The sequence below is a fragment of the Melozone crissalis genome, unplaced genomic scaffold, assembly GCF_028551555.1.
Source record: "Melozone crissalis strain CALT ecotype California unplaced genomic scaffold, PUWL_Pcris_2 ptg000033l_1, whole genome shotgun sequence".
Lineage (NCBI taxonomy): Eukaryota > Metazoa > Chordata > Aves > Passeriformes > Passerellidae > Melozone > Melozone crissalis.
In genome coordinates, this window is record NW_026535811.1 from 5,549,497 (window position 1) to 5,564,094 (window position 14,598).

Here is a 14,598-nt window from a genome sequence, read left to right on the forward strand (position 1 = left end):
GTGGTTGACAGATTCAAAGGATGCCCTCTACCACTGGAGGAGCATTGGGCCATCCAGGTGTCCTTTGTCCCTTGAGACCTCCTCTCCTGTACCTGGTTGGTGGATTCCTACCCCTTCCCTTCCCCTCTCCCCGGGGTTAAAAGGAACAGCAGCCACACAGTTGGGAGTTCTGTTGGAGCTGTTGCTGGATTCAGAGGCCTGTGGGCCAGAATAAAGCTCTGGATCCAAACCAACTCCTTTCCTTCACCATTGCATTGAAGCTTCTCTGCCAGAGGTAAAACCTGAGGAGCAGACCCTCCATGAGAGGAAGCTCCATCTCACCACCACCACCAGAGCTCCTGCAGGCCTGGACTTGCCTCCCAAGCACTCTGAGCTCAGCCTCAGCTCACAAACTGGTTCAGGACCTACCCGGAAGATGTCATCTTCAGAGGCAGCAGAAACAGCTTCCTTCATGGCCTTGTCCAGCTCCTCCTCAGCGGTCAGGTCTCCAGAAATGGCTCGTCGGATCTCGGGCCCGATGTCGTGCAGCGTGCGCAGCCCAGCCTGCAAGACAGCAAACTGTAGAGCTTCATATCTCCGAGTGGGCACAGGAGGGACAGCAGCACTGCCATTCCTTCCTCAACACTGTGGGGCCCTTCAGTCAGCACAGCACCCCCAGCTCCTGGAGAAACACCAGCAAACCCTGTTCTTGCATCTTCACCTCAGGGAGGGAGAAACTCTTGGCAACACAAACCAAGGAGTGTTTGTTGCTCGTCCTTGGCTTCATCACAGCAGGACATAGACATAAATCCACAGGCCTGACTAAGCAGGTCTGCGTGCTTTCAGCTCTGGGTTTCAGATCCACAACCAGAAGCTCTAGAACAGCCACAGTTCCAGCTGAACTATGTACTTTGGTGCTTCAGAAAATCTCTTCTTTTTAATCAGCAGCTTAAATATGGATTTAACAACAAAACTTCTGGCATTTGGACCTGCTAAGTCCTCAAACCCCTCACTGACTGGAGTCTGTTCCAAAGAGTCCATCCAGGGTGGTAAGCTGTGGGTGTACTGGGGCCTTGTTCTGTGTTTGTGCCCACATCACAGCAATTTTCAGCTTGCTAAAACTCCAGAGCCACCCTTTTTTATCAAAGTATCCTCGAGGGACATAAATAGTGCTGCTTGTACATTCAACAGGGTTTTCTCTTTCTGTCACACAGCCTGGTAATCTGCTGAGTGAACATGTATCACAGTGGGGAACAAATCCCAGTCCTTACAGTCCTTACTGTCCATTGGATGGCCTTGGCATCCACGTATGCTTTTTGCTTTTTAAGTGATTTTGTCTCCTGGAAACATGCACTCAGAATGGGTCAAATGTATGTGGGAGTAAGCAAATGTCTGTAGGACACTTCATACCAGTTCAAAGGATCCCAAATTTCAAATATTACTGGCAGACTGATAAATTATGATTATGCCTCACCTGTGCCTTTCAGAGCTAAGGGATGATGAGCCCATGGTACACAGGCATTTATCCAAAAGGATTGGTATGATAATTTAAGGGGTCTATGAACTCCTTTCCAGTAGGGATAGCCCATTGCAACCCCCAGAATGGTTGGAGAGGGAGGTGGGACCACCTGTCTCTACTGTACCACCCCTGTCCGCTCGGGGCCCGCTTGTCACCTGTAAGGAGAGCGCGTTGCGCTGGGAGGGCTTCCCCACCAGCCCCTGCTCCTTGCGCTTCTTGAACTTCCTGAAATACTCCTGGATCAGGAAAGTGGCGTAGAACTTCCCCACGGTCACCTCGTCATCTGCAAAGGGGGGAGTGAAAAAATAAATTAAATAAGCAGCTGATTTATTGCTGTATTTGCTTCCCCACCAGCCTCTGCTCTTTGCGTTTCCTGAACTTCCAGAAATACTCCTGATCAAGAAAGAACTTCCCCACAGTCACCTCATCACCTGCAAAGGGGGGAGTGAAAAAATAAATTAAATAAGCAGCTGATTTATTGGTGTATTTGCTCATGTATTACAGAAACACTGGGCACTGCAGTTCATCTCTGCTTTTTATGGCATCAGGGTGCAGGGCTGAAGGAAGGGGTTGCTCTGCAGCCAGAGCTTGCTGTGAGCAGTCAGGAGCAGAGGTGCAGGTGGCTTTGGGGCAGACTGGCTCTGCTGGCACACAGCCCCTGCAGCAGGAGCACATCTAACCTGGGCAGTCTCTGGTGTTGGTTAACCACAAAGGATCTCGTTATAGCAGCAGCCTCCCAGTCTGGGTCAACACATGCTGCTGTCTTGTGACAGCCTGGGGTAAGACTTATTCACAGCCTCTGACTGATCATCCATCCCAGGCATGACCCTTCTCTGCACTGGAATTCTGTCCTTTGTGCCTAACATGGGTATGAGTGAACAGAAGAGATCACCTCTCCCCTGAAATGCAGTCACAGCTGTGTTCCCACACAAAAAAACTGTCAGCCAGCCAAAATGTGCGTTATGTTTTTCTCCAGGTAGCTCTCCTCCTTTCTGCAAACCCACTGGAAATTTTAGAAGACATGGTCCACTGAGTTCAGAGCAGGCTGAGCAAGGCTCAGGACCTGGCTGCTGCTGTTGGCTGACTGCCACGGGCTGCTTTGTGCCCATGGGGCCACCTGGAAAGGCAGTGAATGCCACACTGGATGCCTATGCACCAACTCCGGTTTATGCACATTTTTTCCTTTCCCTGATTTCTCAGCAGTAAGAGCAGCATATTCATGTTAGTATGGAACAGACCTCAGCCTGATGAAACACTGAATAGCTTTGAGAAGAAAGCCTGTCCCCCCTATTCCACCTGATGATCATGAGGTACACTTGGACAGGACAGGCGAGGGAAAAAACAGAGATATTCAGAGACAGGGACAAGATCCTGCACTCACCACCTGCAGGAGGCACCACCTGGTCCAGCAGCTTCATACTGGTGCGCTTCCAGATTTTCTTAATTATTGCTCTCAGCTCTTCGTTGGCTTGCTCCAGGTTACCTGCAGGGTGAAAATCATCAGAGACAGGAATTAAGCAGACCCTGCAGAGGAGCAATTTAATGTCTGGCATGGAAATCTCAGGAGATAAATATCAGAGTGTTTGCAGTAGTGGAAAGTTTTGGGCCAAGAGATGCTCTGACCACTCCTAAAGCTCCCTCACAGCAAGAGGTCTTCTTCCTAAATGTGCACAGTCATCTCTGGGTAGGGAGGTGACTTTCCTTCTAGATACCCATTTCCTCTCAAATCAGTCATCTTCAGTTTTATTTCTTGATTTATGTACATTCAAACCCCTCTCTTGTCCCTCTCTAGGTGTCTGAAACCAGTATCTTGTCCTCCTAAAGGTGTTTTTCCTGCAGTTTTTCTTATTTCTCCCCAGCACTGAGGCTCCTGAGGGTGTTGCATGGGGCTCTGCATGGCAGTAGTTCTTGTAATAGGATGCAGTGAAGATAGGGACATGGAATAACTTGCTGAGGATGCAACACATGGACAGCATCAAAGGCAGAAATCTGACTCAGCAGGGCTAAATCCAAACTCCTGCCCTGACCACTTAAAAGATCCTGCTAGGGCAATAAAGAAAGAAAGCAGTTTAAGGCTTTAGATGGTTTCCCAGGAGTTCACTGGCAATGACTCCAAGAGTTTGAGGCTCTCTCAGACAGACAAGAAAACGGAATCCTTTTTGGGTCTCTGTTTCATAAGACACAAGATGTCTTACAGGGATTGTGGGTGGCTTTTTCCTCAGGAGAGTCTCTTGCACTACAGTCAAATTCTGTTTAGCACAATTTTAAAGGCCTTAATATAATTTTTCATTTTGCCACTATTTTTTGGCTCAGCAGTGTACAGCTGGCACTGTAAGGCAGAGTTCTGCTGGGCACTGCTTCCCCATGCCTGAAATGAAATGCAGCCACTCCTGAGGCAGAGGTGTTTAGCTGTGAATCACAGACCTACAGTCCCTTTCAATGCATCTCATTAATACCTGAAGCCAGATTTTGACTCAGGACCAATATCTTTCATTACAGCAGGTGACAGAGAGCAACAAAGAGGACAAGCTGAGCCCCAAATCTTGTGTGCTTTCTCAAATATACCTGCTGTCTATGCAAAGCTATTAACAGTCCCTTTACTCCTCATCTCTCTTTACAGCACCACTGTTACTATAATGTAATGTTCACTCATGCTAATGGAAGCACAGGAGGAGTTTTTGTGAGATGAGACCCTCAAGTCCAAGCTCTTTTTTCTCCCTTGGACTAGAAGATCAGTGGCAACAGCAGTCAAGAAGTGTCTCAGCTCTGCAGACAGGGTACAAAAAGGAGGCTTCTTTGCCCTTCTCCTAATTGCTGTGTGGGCAGACATTGATCTAAAACTTTAAACTTTCAGACCACTGTGAAGAATGTGATCAGTAATTTGAGATGATAATACAGGAAGCACCAACTTCCTAGGTAGTGGAAAACACTGTGCTTTCCCAGAAGATATTATTCCTCCAAACCTCTTTACATAGCTTTTTGTCCCACGTGCTGCATATGAGTAATTTGGATCATTTGAAACCAGTTGGACACCTTGAGATGAACACCTTTGTATCATTCTAAACAAGATGTCCCTGTTGGTTTATTCCAGCTCAGGACATGAACACCTTTGTATCCCTGCAGTGGGCAAGCTTCTCACCTTCTGTCTTGATCCTCAGTGCTGTTCTGACCAGTGCAAAGAGAGTGGCATTGAACATGACGGTCCCATCGCTGTTCAGTGGCATGTTCATGGAGACAAGGCGCTGTGAGGTGAAGAGAGGAAAGACAACAATCACACTGCTACACATGGACTGAAGCATGCCCCTCCTCATGTCCTCCTGATGCCCTCCAGACCTGCCATCCTTCTCATGTGAATATCCATGGCCTGTGGATTAGTTCCACAACGAGAATGCCCTGTTATTTCTACCTCTTCTAATCTCTCTGGAGATGGGTGTTTGACAGAACAAGCAGAGGTGTCTTCTTGGTACTTGAGAGCTGAATTTAGCAAAGATGTGCTCTCCTAACCAGACAAAAGGCTGATGGCCCTGAGTAGTGCACAACCCTCCTGCCCTGGACTGGATGGTTGGAGCCCAGAGGAGCTGGTGGGGGCACAGGGCAGCCCAGGGGTTGTTCAGACATGCTTGTTGCTGGCTCTGCCTGGTGAGCAGCGATGTGCCCAGTGAGTGAGGCAGGGTCAGCTGGAAAATGCCACAGCAGGCTGGTGAGTGTAAAACAACTGGCCTGGTGCAAGGCAGCCCTGCCCAGCACTGAGGCTGGAATTAGAGGGCTTTAAGGTGCCTTTCAGGCCAAACCATTGTGTATTCTCTGTCTGGTGCTCTGGTTTAGCTGCTGTGAGCCCAGGCTCCCAGAGCAGCAGTGCCTTACTTTGCAAGCCACCCGGTGAGGGCAGAGCTTCCCGAAGCCCAGCGGGGGCTGGATCCGCCGCAGCAGCGTCACCACGTCCAGGTGCTTGATCCGTCCCCTGAGGAAGAGCACAGGGAGGGCTGTGTGAGACACAGCTGCTCACTTGGAAAGTTTAAAGAGGTTTATTAAACCTTAACAAAAACACAGCAAAGGACTACATGAGGAAAAAGCTGCAGCACTGGGAACTGCCCCTCATGCATACCATGTGGCCAGTTTACCTTCAAGGTGGATGCTCAGTCCTTTATACCCCTGGGGGGTTGCATCAGCCAGCCCTGGCCCTTCCCAAAGTCTGTCAGGCAGCTCTTCTTTGCCATTTACCAGTGGAGGCTGCTTTGTAACTGGATTGGGGGTCAGGTGTTGCCATTCCACACCCCCTAAGCACCAAGCTTTTCCATTCCCACCTGCCCCAAGTAAGGGACACAGGAACCGATAATTTGGGGTTCTCTTCCCATCATTGACCTGCTCAAAACAAATATCTGCTATTTACTTGTTGGGCTGAGGCCTGTAGCAAGCACAGAGGTGTAAATGGTTTATCTCTTTGTGGTTTACCTCCCATGTAAATAGCCCCAAGGCACTGCCTTTTAATACTTGTTTATCCTTTGGGCTGTTTTGTGAGCACAAAACAAAGCACTGAACTTCCTTCACAGCAGCAGTTGGGTTTCTCTTAAGTTTGGTAAATGGCATCTCAAAAGAAGAATTCTCTGAGGGAGGGAGGAAAGTTAGCAGAGCCAGAGGAGGGGCACAGGGCATGGATGGGGAGGAGGAATGAAAGAGATTCCCATTTATAAACAGGGAGGAGCAGGATGCCATCTCAAGTGAGTGGCTATCCATCATATGCCTTCAGCCACTGCAGTCTGGCCTTCAAGGAAGCACACATAGTAGCATCTGTTTTGTTAACAAATGATGTATTGATTACAAGTCTGTGCTTATTCCCCATCCATATTAAAAGTCTCCAGCCCAGGAAGTCACCATGAAGGTGAAGTGTTTAAATTCATGTGTCACTCTCATAATGTGACACACCCTCACGTATGGCAGAACCTAAGCCCAGACTAATCTCAACACTTTGTCTCCAAAAGAGATCTGCTTTCAGTTTACACCCAAATCTCTCTCCATGGCTTTTGCATTATGAAGGGGGCTTTGCAATTACAATTGTCAGCTGTACAGTAATGCCACAGGGATCTAAATGCACTTTAAGCCTAAGCATGTGTCAAGCAGAGCATATAATACTGAATGCCAGTTAAGCCCTCATGTGAGTTGTTGTGGTGTAACTTTATATCCCTGCAAGTCTGCTCTTGTGAATAACCCTGCAGACAATGTAATGCAGCTATGTGAATGTACAGGCTGTGGTGGGCATATATGACATAGGAAAAAACAGAGATTTGAGCAGAGCTGCTCTGCTGTGAGTACAGTCAAGCAGAAGAGTCATAGCTCAATATGTCAAACAAATACATCAATAATCCAACCCCCTAATCTCTTTTTCTCAGTCTCCTGCTCCCCTAAGTCTATATCTCCCTGACAGAAAGGAAAGCAATGGCCTGACAGGGAACAGTGCAGCCTAAATGCTGAGATTTCTGTGAGTATCTTTGCACTTTGGGCTTATGGATTCACCAGCAGTACCTGGTGGTGATATCAATTTTAGGAGTTTCGTACCAAAAAAAAAAAAAAAAGAAAAAGTGTTCCTGCAGGAGGAACATAGCACTTACTGCACTGAGTCTAGAGAAAAGAAAATAATGGGCCTGTTCTCTGAGAAGATCTGATATCCAGCCTGGGTTACTTACTTAGCTTCAGGGTCATACTCTGCCCAGATCCTTTTAAACTCATCCAGGTGGTGTGGTCCTAAAATGGACCAGTCCCGTGTCAGGTAATCGAAGTTATCCATTATAACAGCTACAAAAAGATTGATGATCTGCAAACAAGGACAGAGATGATGTGATGGATGAGCAAGGAACAGTACATTTTACCAGGTTCTCCATTTAAGGTCTGGATTTGGACTCACAAAACTAGGAGGCCATTTGGGTTAGCTTCTTTATTCCCACATGCCAGCCCCCCAGTTTAAATGGGAAGAGCCCAGAGGTGGAATATGCTCAGCTGGTTAAATTTTCCTTCTCCCTACTAAATGGATGAGACACAAATTTGCTGATTTTTTTTTTTTTTTTTTTTTTTTTTTTTTTTGCTGCTGTGGCTTTTTATTTACCTGTGTCTTTGCCCGGCAGAACGAGGTGGGATTTATCTTTGACAGGCAGTGGGGCTGAGATAAAAGTCCTTTCTTCTGGCCCCAGGCCAAAACTTTAGAAATGCTGCTGCTGTTCACTGGGAGGGTTTTGGGCACTGCTGCCAGCTGCAGAGCGTGTGCTGTCGCTCTGAGCAGTGCTGCACTGCCAACACGGAGCAGATGCAAGTGGGATATGTGTATTCTCACAGTCATTGCTGCTGGCAGCGGAGGAAAAACCTGCTCAGCAGCCAGAAGGAAGGTAGGAGGGAAGGTGGGAAGTGTGGCTGAGGCGTTGCTAGCCTCAGCACAGCCCACAACAGACTAATTTGGTTTTCTCCTTTAGGGGGAGGGGGGAAGAGCACTCCTTTGCCGTGCACAAAAGACAGGGATTGGAAGCAGAGCATCCCCCAGAGCTGGAGGGAGGCAGGGGAGGGGTGTTGTCACTGAAAGGGCTCTGCTGGGAAAGACCCGTGGGGAGATTTGAGATCATTCTTGTGCATTGCTGCTCTGGGGAAGCAGAGGCTGAGGCTGCCAGGGAGGTCTGTGCTGGGCACTCACCAGGAAGGCACAGAGCATGTAGAAGCTGATGAAGTAGAAGACGGCGAAGCTGCTGCCGCACGAGTGATCGGCCTCCGTGGAGTTGGCCGGCTCCGACTCCGGGTCGCACTTCTTGTCAGGGAGACATGCCAGCATGATTTCCTGCCAGGCCTCACCTGTGGCACACCTGGGCAAGGCAGAGGGCAGGGGGAGACAGCAGTGACCTCGGATGTGACAGAGCACATTAGCAACCTGTTCCTGATCCCATGAACATTAATGAGAGTTTTGCCACTGAGGTCAATTAAGAGCAAGTTAGGCTGATGGCTTTGACATCCCCTGGCATACCCTGCTCTGTCACTGTCTTATTTTCTGGAAAAATCCCTTCGTCAGGATTTCTTCTCCTGGGAAGCTGAGAAGCTTCAGAGAAAAATGAAAACAATAATTATCTGATTGCTTCTCCTGTGTTTGGCTGCTTTGGAATGTTGTTGGAGATGGTTCATCAACAGGTGAATTGTTTTTACCTAATGACCAATCACAGTCAGGCTGTGTCAGACTCTGAGGAGTCAGTCACGAGTTTTCATTATCATTCTTGGTAACCTTCTGTCTATATCCTTTCTGTATTCTTCAGTATAGTTTTAGAATAGCATTCTTTAATATAATATAATATCATAAAATAATAAATTAGCCTTCTAGGAACATAGAATCAGATTCATTATTTCCTTCCTGCCATGGGGGACCCCTAAAATACCACACTGCTCCTCTATTTGGTTTTGTTGCCATCATCAGTTTATCATTTCTGACTGGCTTTGGCTGATGTGGGTATGGGGCTCTCACATTCCAAGCAGAATCATGGAGATATGTCTGACATGGCTGTGGATTTAATGTAAAGAAGTCCTTCAAAATTATGACAGTGTTGAATTTGTGCCAACTTCCCACCCCTTTAGCACCTCTCCCTGGCCCCAGCTGGAGTGGGATGATGTGCTAAGCTGAGCTGGCCATGGCCATGCCTAAGCACGAGTTCATCATGTCCCTTTCCCTGCTGGAAGTCACACTGGCCAGATTTGAACCAAAGAAGGTTTTGATGCATATCAACTTTTGAAAGCACTGAAAACTGGCTACTTTCCTTCTGTGTAGGAAGACTCGTGTCCCTCCCCAGCACTGAGTGAGCTGCTGGGCTGCAAGAGACTTAATGCGCTGCTCCTTCCATCTGACATCATTCCAGGCTCCCCCACTGAAGGGACAACATGTTACCACTCACCTCGGGAACATGACACGGCAGGAGGAGATAAACTGTGCCCGAGAGCAGAGGAATGGTGCTCCCAGGCTGACACAAAGCAGAGCTGTCGTGTACCCACCTGAAAAGCAGCAGCACTGCCTGGGGGAAGGTCTGGAAGTTATTGTTGCGGTTGATTTCGGTGGTGTCGTTCAGCGCAATTTTACCAAACACCTGGCAGAAAGCAGAGGTCTTTTCAGATTAGCCCTGCAAAATCCCCAAACCTCTTGTCACCTGTGGCTCTTGGCCTCATCCTGACTCTGATATTTAATGGAATCTGCTCTTCTATTAAAAGAATTTTTTCTGGGTCTTTCATATTGTTGTTGCTTCTCTGGCTTCTGCTTTATAACCAGAAAAGCACTAATTTTGCAATAAGAAGCATCTTGTGTCAAAACAAGGTGTCCTTCCTTATTCAGACACTGAATACATGATGTGGGGCCTTGTTTTAACAGGCACTCAGTTGGGGAGGGAGTCCAGCTGAAATAAATCAGTAACAGAGAAGAAAAGGCTCCTTCCTTCATTGCTTATCTATCTTTGTCAGGACAAAATGATAGCAAAGGACCAGCAGCTGCAAAGCCTTGAGCTTCCAGCTCTGTGGGGGGCCTTGGATCTTCACAAAACCATGTAAATACATTGCCTTGGGTCTGCAATTGTTGAAATGCCTGCCCTTCTATAGTCATGCCTGTCTCCAGCAGGTGTTTCTGGGGTCCTCCCAGATTGCAGCAGCGTGAATATGATGACCAGATCTACCCAGACAAGGATGCCCTAGAGCTTCCTCCCATGCCACACCAACCAAGCCTGCAGCCATCATCAAACCTTTTTAGGGGCCTGTCTTTGGGTGTGAAGTCAGAGTTTCAGATTTCTTTAAAAAATCTTGGATAGCTGTGGTACTTTCAGGCAGTGAGACTGAGAGCTTAAACAAACCTTGTGTGGCAGAAAGGTCTCTACACAGCACAGTCAGGACTATTTATTCCCCACTGATAACAACGTGGCAGAGATCTCAGGGGCTGAGAGCTGTAATCTCTCTGTAGCCAAAACAAGCAGCAGGAACAGAGCAGCTCTGAGAGAACACCCAGCTTCTTTTCAGGGAAATGTCACTGATAATTAGCACCCCAGAGAAACAGTGACACGGAGAGGAGCACAGGGACATTGGTGGGGTGGCTTTGCCAGACGGGAAGGAGGGTCAGCACATGGCAGTTTTCCCCAGGGGTTCCTCATGGATGCAGGGGAACTTCTGCCTGGCCAGCCCCACGCCACAGGCAGCTCTGACTGCCCCATTGCACCGAGCTTGAGCTGAGGCAGCCCATGTTTATAATTTCAGGCAAATGTAGATAAGGGAGCTCCCCATGATCCAACCTACGGCTTCCCTCACACAGGAGGCAGCAGCTGCTGTGGGTGTTTTGCATTAGGCACCTGGGAGGAGCTGCAAGTGCGGGTTCCTCCCTCACAGCCTCTCCAATCTGTGCCTCCTGGGCCATCCTAGAGCAGCTCCATCCATCAGCATCAACCTGGATGTTTTCCACTTGAGCACATTTGGTAGTGAGGCTTGAATGTTGTTACACTCCAGGTTGTGGTAGTAGCTGGCATAAAGTATAAGGTCTCCTTCATATGGGAAATTCTGATATTTTTATCAGTTCTGGTACATCCAGTCATTCATGGTAGCTGCTTAATGGAGTGAGGGATGATTTTCCTTCCTATGTGCCCTCCTGTGTGTGAGGGAACTCTGTGTGTCAGCACGTTCAAGAGAGCGGCACACAAAATGTCTGAGATGCCATTTGGACAAAAAGTGATAATAACAGGTCTGTGGGCTCTGGGCAAACAGGGAAAATTTAAAAAGTTGGTTTTCTTATTGGAAGACATGAAGGTACAAAGCAACCTAGTAATCTAGATCAATGTGAAAGGTAGATGTATGATCTTCAGGCTGCTGAGATGATTTAAAAAGAGGCTTGAATGTAAGCCAAGGGTTAAACAGGTAACTTAGAACTAGCTGAAAGAAAAAGGAGTAGAATTACAGAATAAAGCATCTGGCCCTGGCAGTGCCCTGACCACTATAGACCCCATCTTTGTGGGTGCTTGGAAGTAACTTATAATGCTTTGTACAGGGATGTAATACCAGCTTAATACTCCAAAGTGATTTTCTGTATAGCAGAGGTAATTCTGTAAGATCTTGGCCATCTTAGGTATTAAAGGCAAAACTGGCAAGTTTACAGTATGAGCTTAGCAGAGTAAATGACAGCTGTGATTACTGGGGCTATTGAGATAACCTGTGATAATTCAAGAAAACACTAATTTTATCTTTCACAGTGGGGCAGTGTAGATGGAGTTTGTGAAAACATGTGATTATAATAACAGGAAACAAATTAAAACAAGGTCACAGAGGTCAGATGAATTTCATTACAAATTCTGTTGCCATTGTGAAACCAAGAAGCCTGTCATGTTTGCAGACCTCTGGAAGCAATTATGCCATGCCTTTCCATACTGTGGCCTCTGATCCCAGATGCCTGACTTGTCTGAGAACTTGGATTAACATGGAAGGGGAAAGTGAAGCTTAGCTTGAAAAGCAGCACCGCAAATGAGGCTGGGACAGTCACAGGCCGTGCCTGTATCCTGTGCTATCCTCAATGGTGTCTGTGCAACATCAGTTCCCTGCACAGGTGAATTCTCAGGATGATTCCAAGCACATTTTGCAAACTGAGTAAGATGTTATGTTGATGTGAGTGTTGGTACATTGGGTCTGATCCCATATTTACCTTCATGGGTGTAGATCAAAGCTGCTCTTTACAACTCAGTGGAAGTTGTGCCAGTGTGAGAGAGATGCAAGAGAACATTTTGGTTTGCTCAGTGCAGCATGGCCATAAGCCCACTTAAAAAACTGTTTTGGACCAACAAGAAAGGCAGTAAATCTTTGTGGATATTCCTTCAAGAATGTGGAGGGCAGGCATGGTCCTTTTACTGTTTGCATATTGTGTTCTGCCCTTAAATGGGTCAATTCTTTTATTTGCTTGCTTTTTTTTCTTGATCATGTTGGAGGTACCCAGTCAGACAATGTTCTCCAGCCAAGGTTAGCTTCCATCTCACCTTACCGTGTGAGAACATTGCTGTAAGCCCCCACAACCACACACTGATCTAGTTACCCTGTAATCCTGTTCCCATGCTCTAGCAGAACACAGACACACCCGAGCTCTTTAAGCCTCACTTACCTGCATCCCAATCACAGCGTAGATGAAGAACAACATCACTATCAAAAGAGCCACGTAGGGGAGAGCCTGGAAACGAAAGAGAAAAAGAGAGGGCTGTGTTTCTGCCTGGTTCGTGCGGCTGGCTTTGGGACAGGGCGCGGCTGTCACAGCGTGGCTCTGTAGTGCGGGCAGTAGCCACTAGATGCCTCTGCAAGCCCGCGCTTGGCTTGCCCGCCCAGCCCCGCCGGCTCTGAGCCATGGGGGATGGATGGATGCATGGATGCATGGATGGAGCTCCGCTGCCTTCCCGTCACCCCCGCCCTTGACCGAGCCAGGAAAGAGGGAAAACCAGAGTCTACACCTGCTTACCAGGAGGAGAAAGCTCTCACAGCCAGCACTACTCTGGCACTAATGGCAGCGTGGTATTTCCCTGTATCCAGACTGGTGAAATAAAAGATGCTACAGCTGCTGGAATCTTAATTCAAGGCTTCTGCTGCAATGGCTGGTACCACCCTAAGTAGCTAAAGCAGCATCAGCACCTTCCTGTTGGGTGTTAGGTGTCCCTGATGGTGGCTGCCATTCACCAAGTGTCAGTGATCAGCTGCTGGAGAGGAAATGCAGAGCCCTGATAAGCAGAGCTGCCTTCCAGGGAAGGGGTCAGTGCAATCAGCCAGGTACTGAGTGCTCCCGGTTTCCTCCACCACTGACAGGAATCAAGGGCTCTGGACTTCATGGGCTCAGGCATTTGAGCAGGAATCTTTTGAAATATCTCGTGCTCAGACCAGAGGCTTTCAGAATTTGATTCAGAGGAAATGGGTGGACACATTCACTCTGAAAATGTGAGCACAGTCCCTGATATAGATTTTGAACATCCAATTTCAGAGAATATAATGAGCCTACAACATTATCAGAGGGCTGCAGCACCTCTGCTATGGACACAGGCTGAGAGAGTTGGGGTTGTTCAGCCTCAAGAAGGCTCCAGAGAGACTCTTGAGTACCTTCCAATACCTAAAGGGGGCCTACAATAAAGACATAGAGGGGTTTTTTCAAGGACATGCAGTGATAGGAGAAGGGGTGATGGTTTTATACTGACAGAGGGCAGGTTTAGATTAAATATTTATTAAATAGGAATAAATATTAAATAGGAAGAAATTATTTACTGTATGGGTGGGTGAGACATGAACAGGTTGCCCAGAGAAGCTGTGGCTGCCCCATCTCTGGTAGTGTTCAAGGCCAGGCTGGGTGGAGCTCTGAACAATCTCATCTAGTGGAAGGTGTCTCTGCCCATGGCAGAGTGGTTGGAACTAGGTGATCTTTAAGGTCCCTTCCAACCCAAACCCTTCTGTAATCCTAAATTTAACACAACTGAATCCTGCAGGAAAAAATGAGAGAATATTTTCACTGGCCACCATGGAGATTTGCCTAAGAGCTGCATAAAACATTTCAAAGAAATCATAATATTAAAATGGCAAAAAATAAAAATCAAATCCTTTGGACAATGGCTTTAAACATCACCTTGAATCTCAGGACAGATTCCTCTGGCTTTTTAGGGAGCCAGACAAATTGGTATGTTTACCTCACAATGACACTGAAGAGACCACCAGCTCAGAACTGGGCTCCAAACACTTTGTGATGATTTAGTTGGGACTTGAAACACACAATACCTAAGAGCTCCTGGGGTAGTGTCCAGACAGGACCTGAGTGTATAAATTAACAGTACTTCTAAGGTGTATAACCTTAACTGTTTTCTGACAGTACTGCTGTTTTCCCTATCCATATGGGGGTGGGAAAGTGTCTTCTGTCCTGTCTGTCTGCCCCTTCACTTCCTTTTCATGTTCTGCTCTTTCTGTTCTACTTACTAACACACCTTCCTGCTCATCCCTGCCCCCTGTTCCCCATGGCTCCTTCAGCTTCCCATATTCTCCATTTCTGTCTCTGTCCTCTCTGGCTCTGTCCTTCCTTGGCGTTCCCACTTTGTCCTTGTCATTCCCACGGC

General features: G+C 47.5%; 1 protein-coding gene across 1 annotated transcript in view; it reads right to left on the bottom strand.

The window, feature by feature from the left end:
• Nucleotides 1-14,598, bottom strand: part of CACNA1C (calcium voltage-gated channel subunit alpha1 C) — a 408,531-nt gene that overhangs the window by 12,791 nt on the left and 381,142 nt on the right. Inside the window, exons 34-42 of the mRNA XM_054281854.1 lie at nt 12,624-12,689; nt 9,506-9,597; nt 8,172-8,337; nt 7,180-7,307; nt 5,363-5,459; nt 4,638-4,740; nt 2,880-2,981; nt 1,654-1,781; nt 409-543 (exon numbers count right to left, since the gene is read on the bottom strand). Of these exons, the coding sequence (XP_054137829.1) occupies nt 409-543; nt 1,654-1,781; nt 2,880-2,981; nt 4,638-4,740; nt 5,363-5,459; nt 7,180-7,307; nt 8,172-8,337; nt 9,506-9,597; nt 12,624-12,689 (1,017 nt within the window). The remainder of the gene's footprint in view (nt 1-408; nt 544-1,653; nt 1,782-2,879; nt 2,982-4,637; nt 4,741-5,362; nt 5,460-7,179; nt 7,308-8,171; nt 8,338-9,505; nt 9,598-12,623; nt 12,690-14,598) is intronic.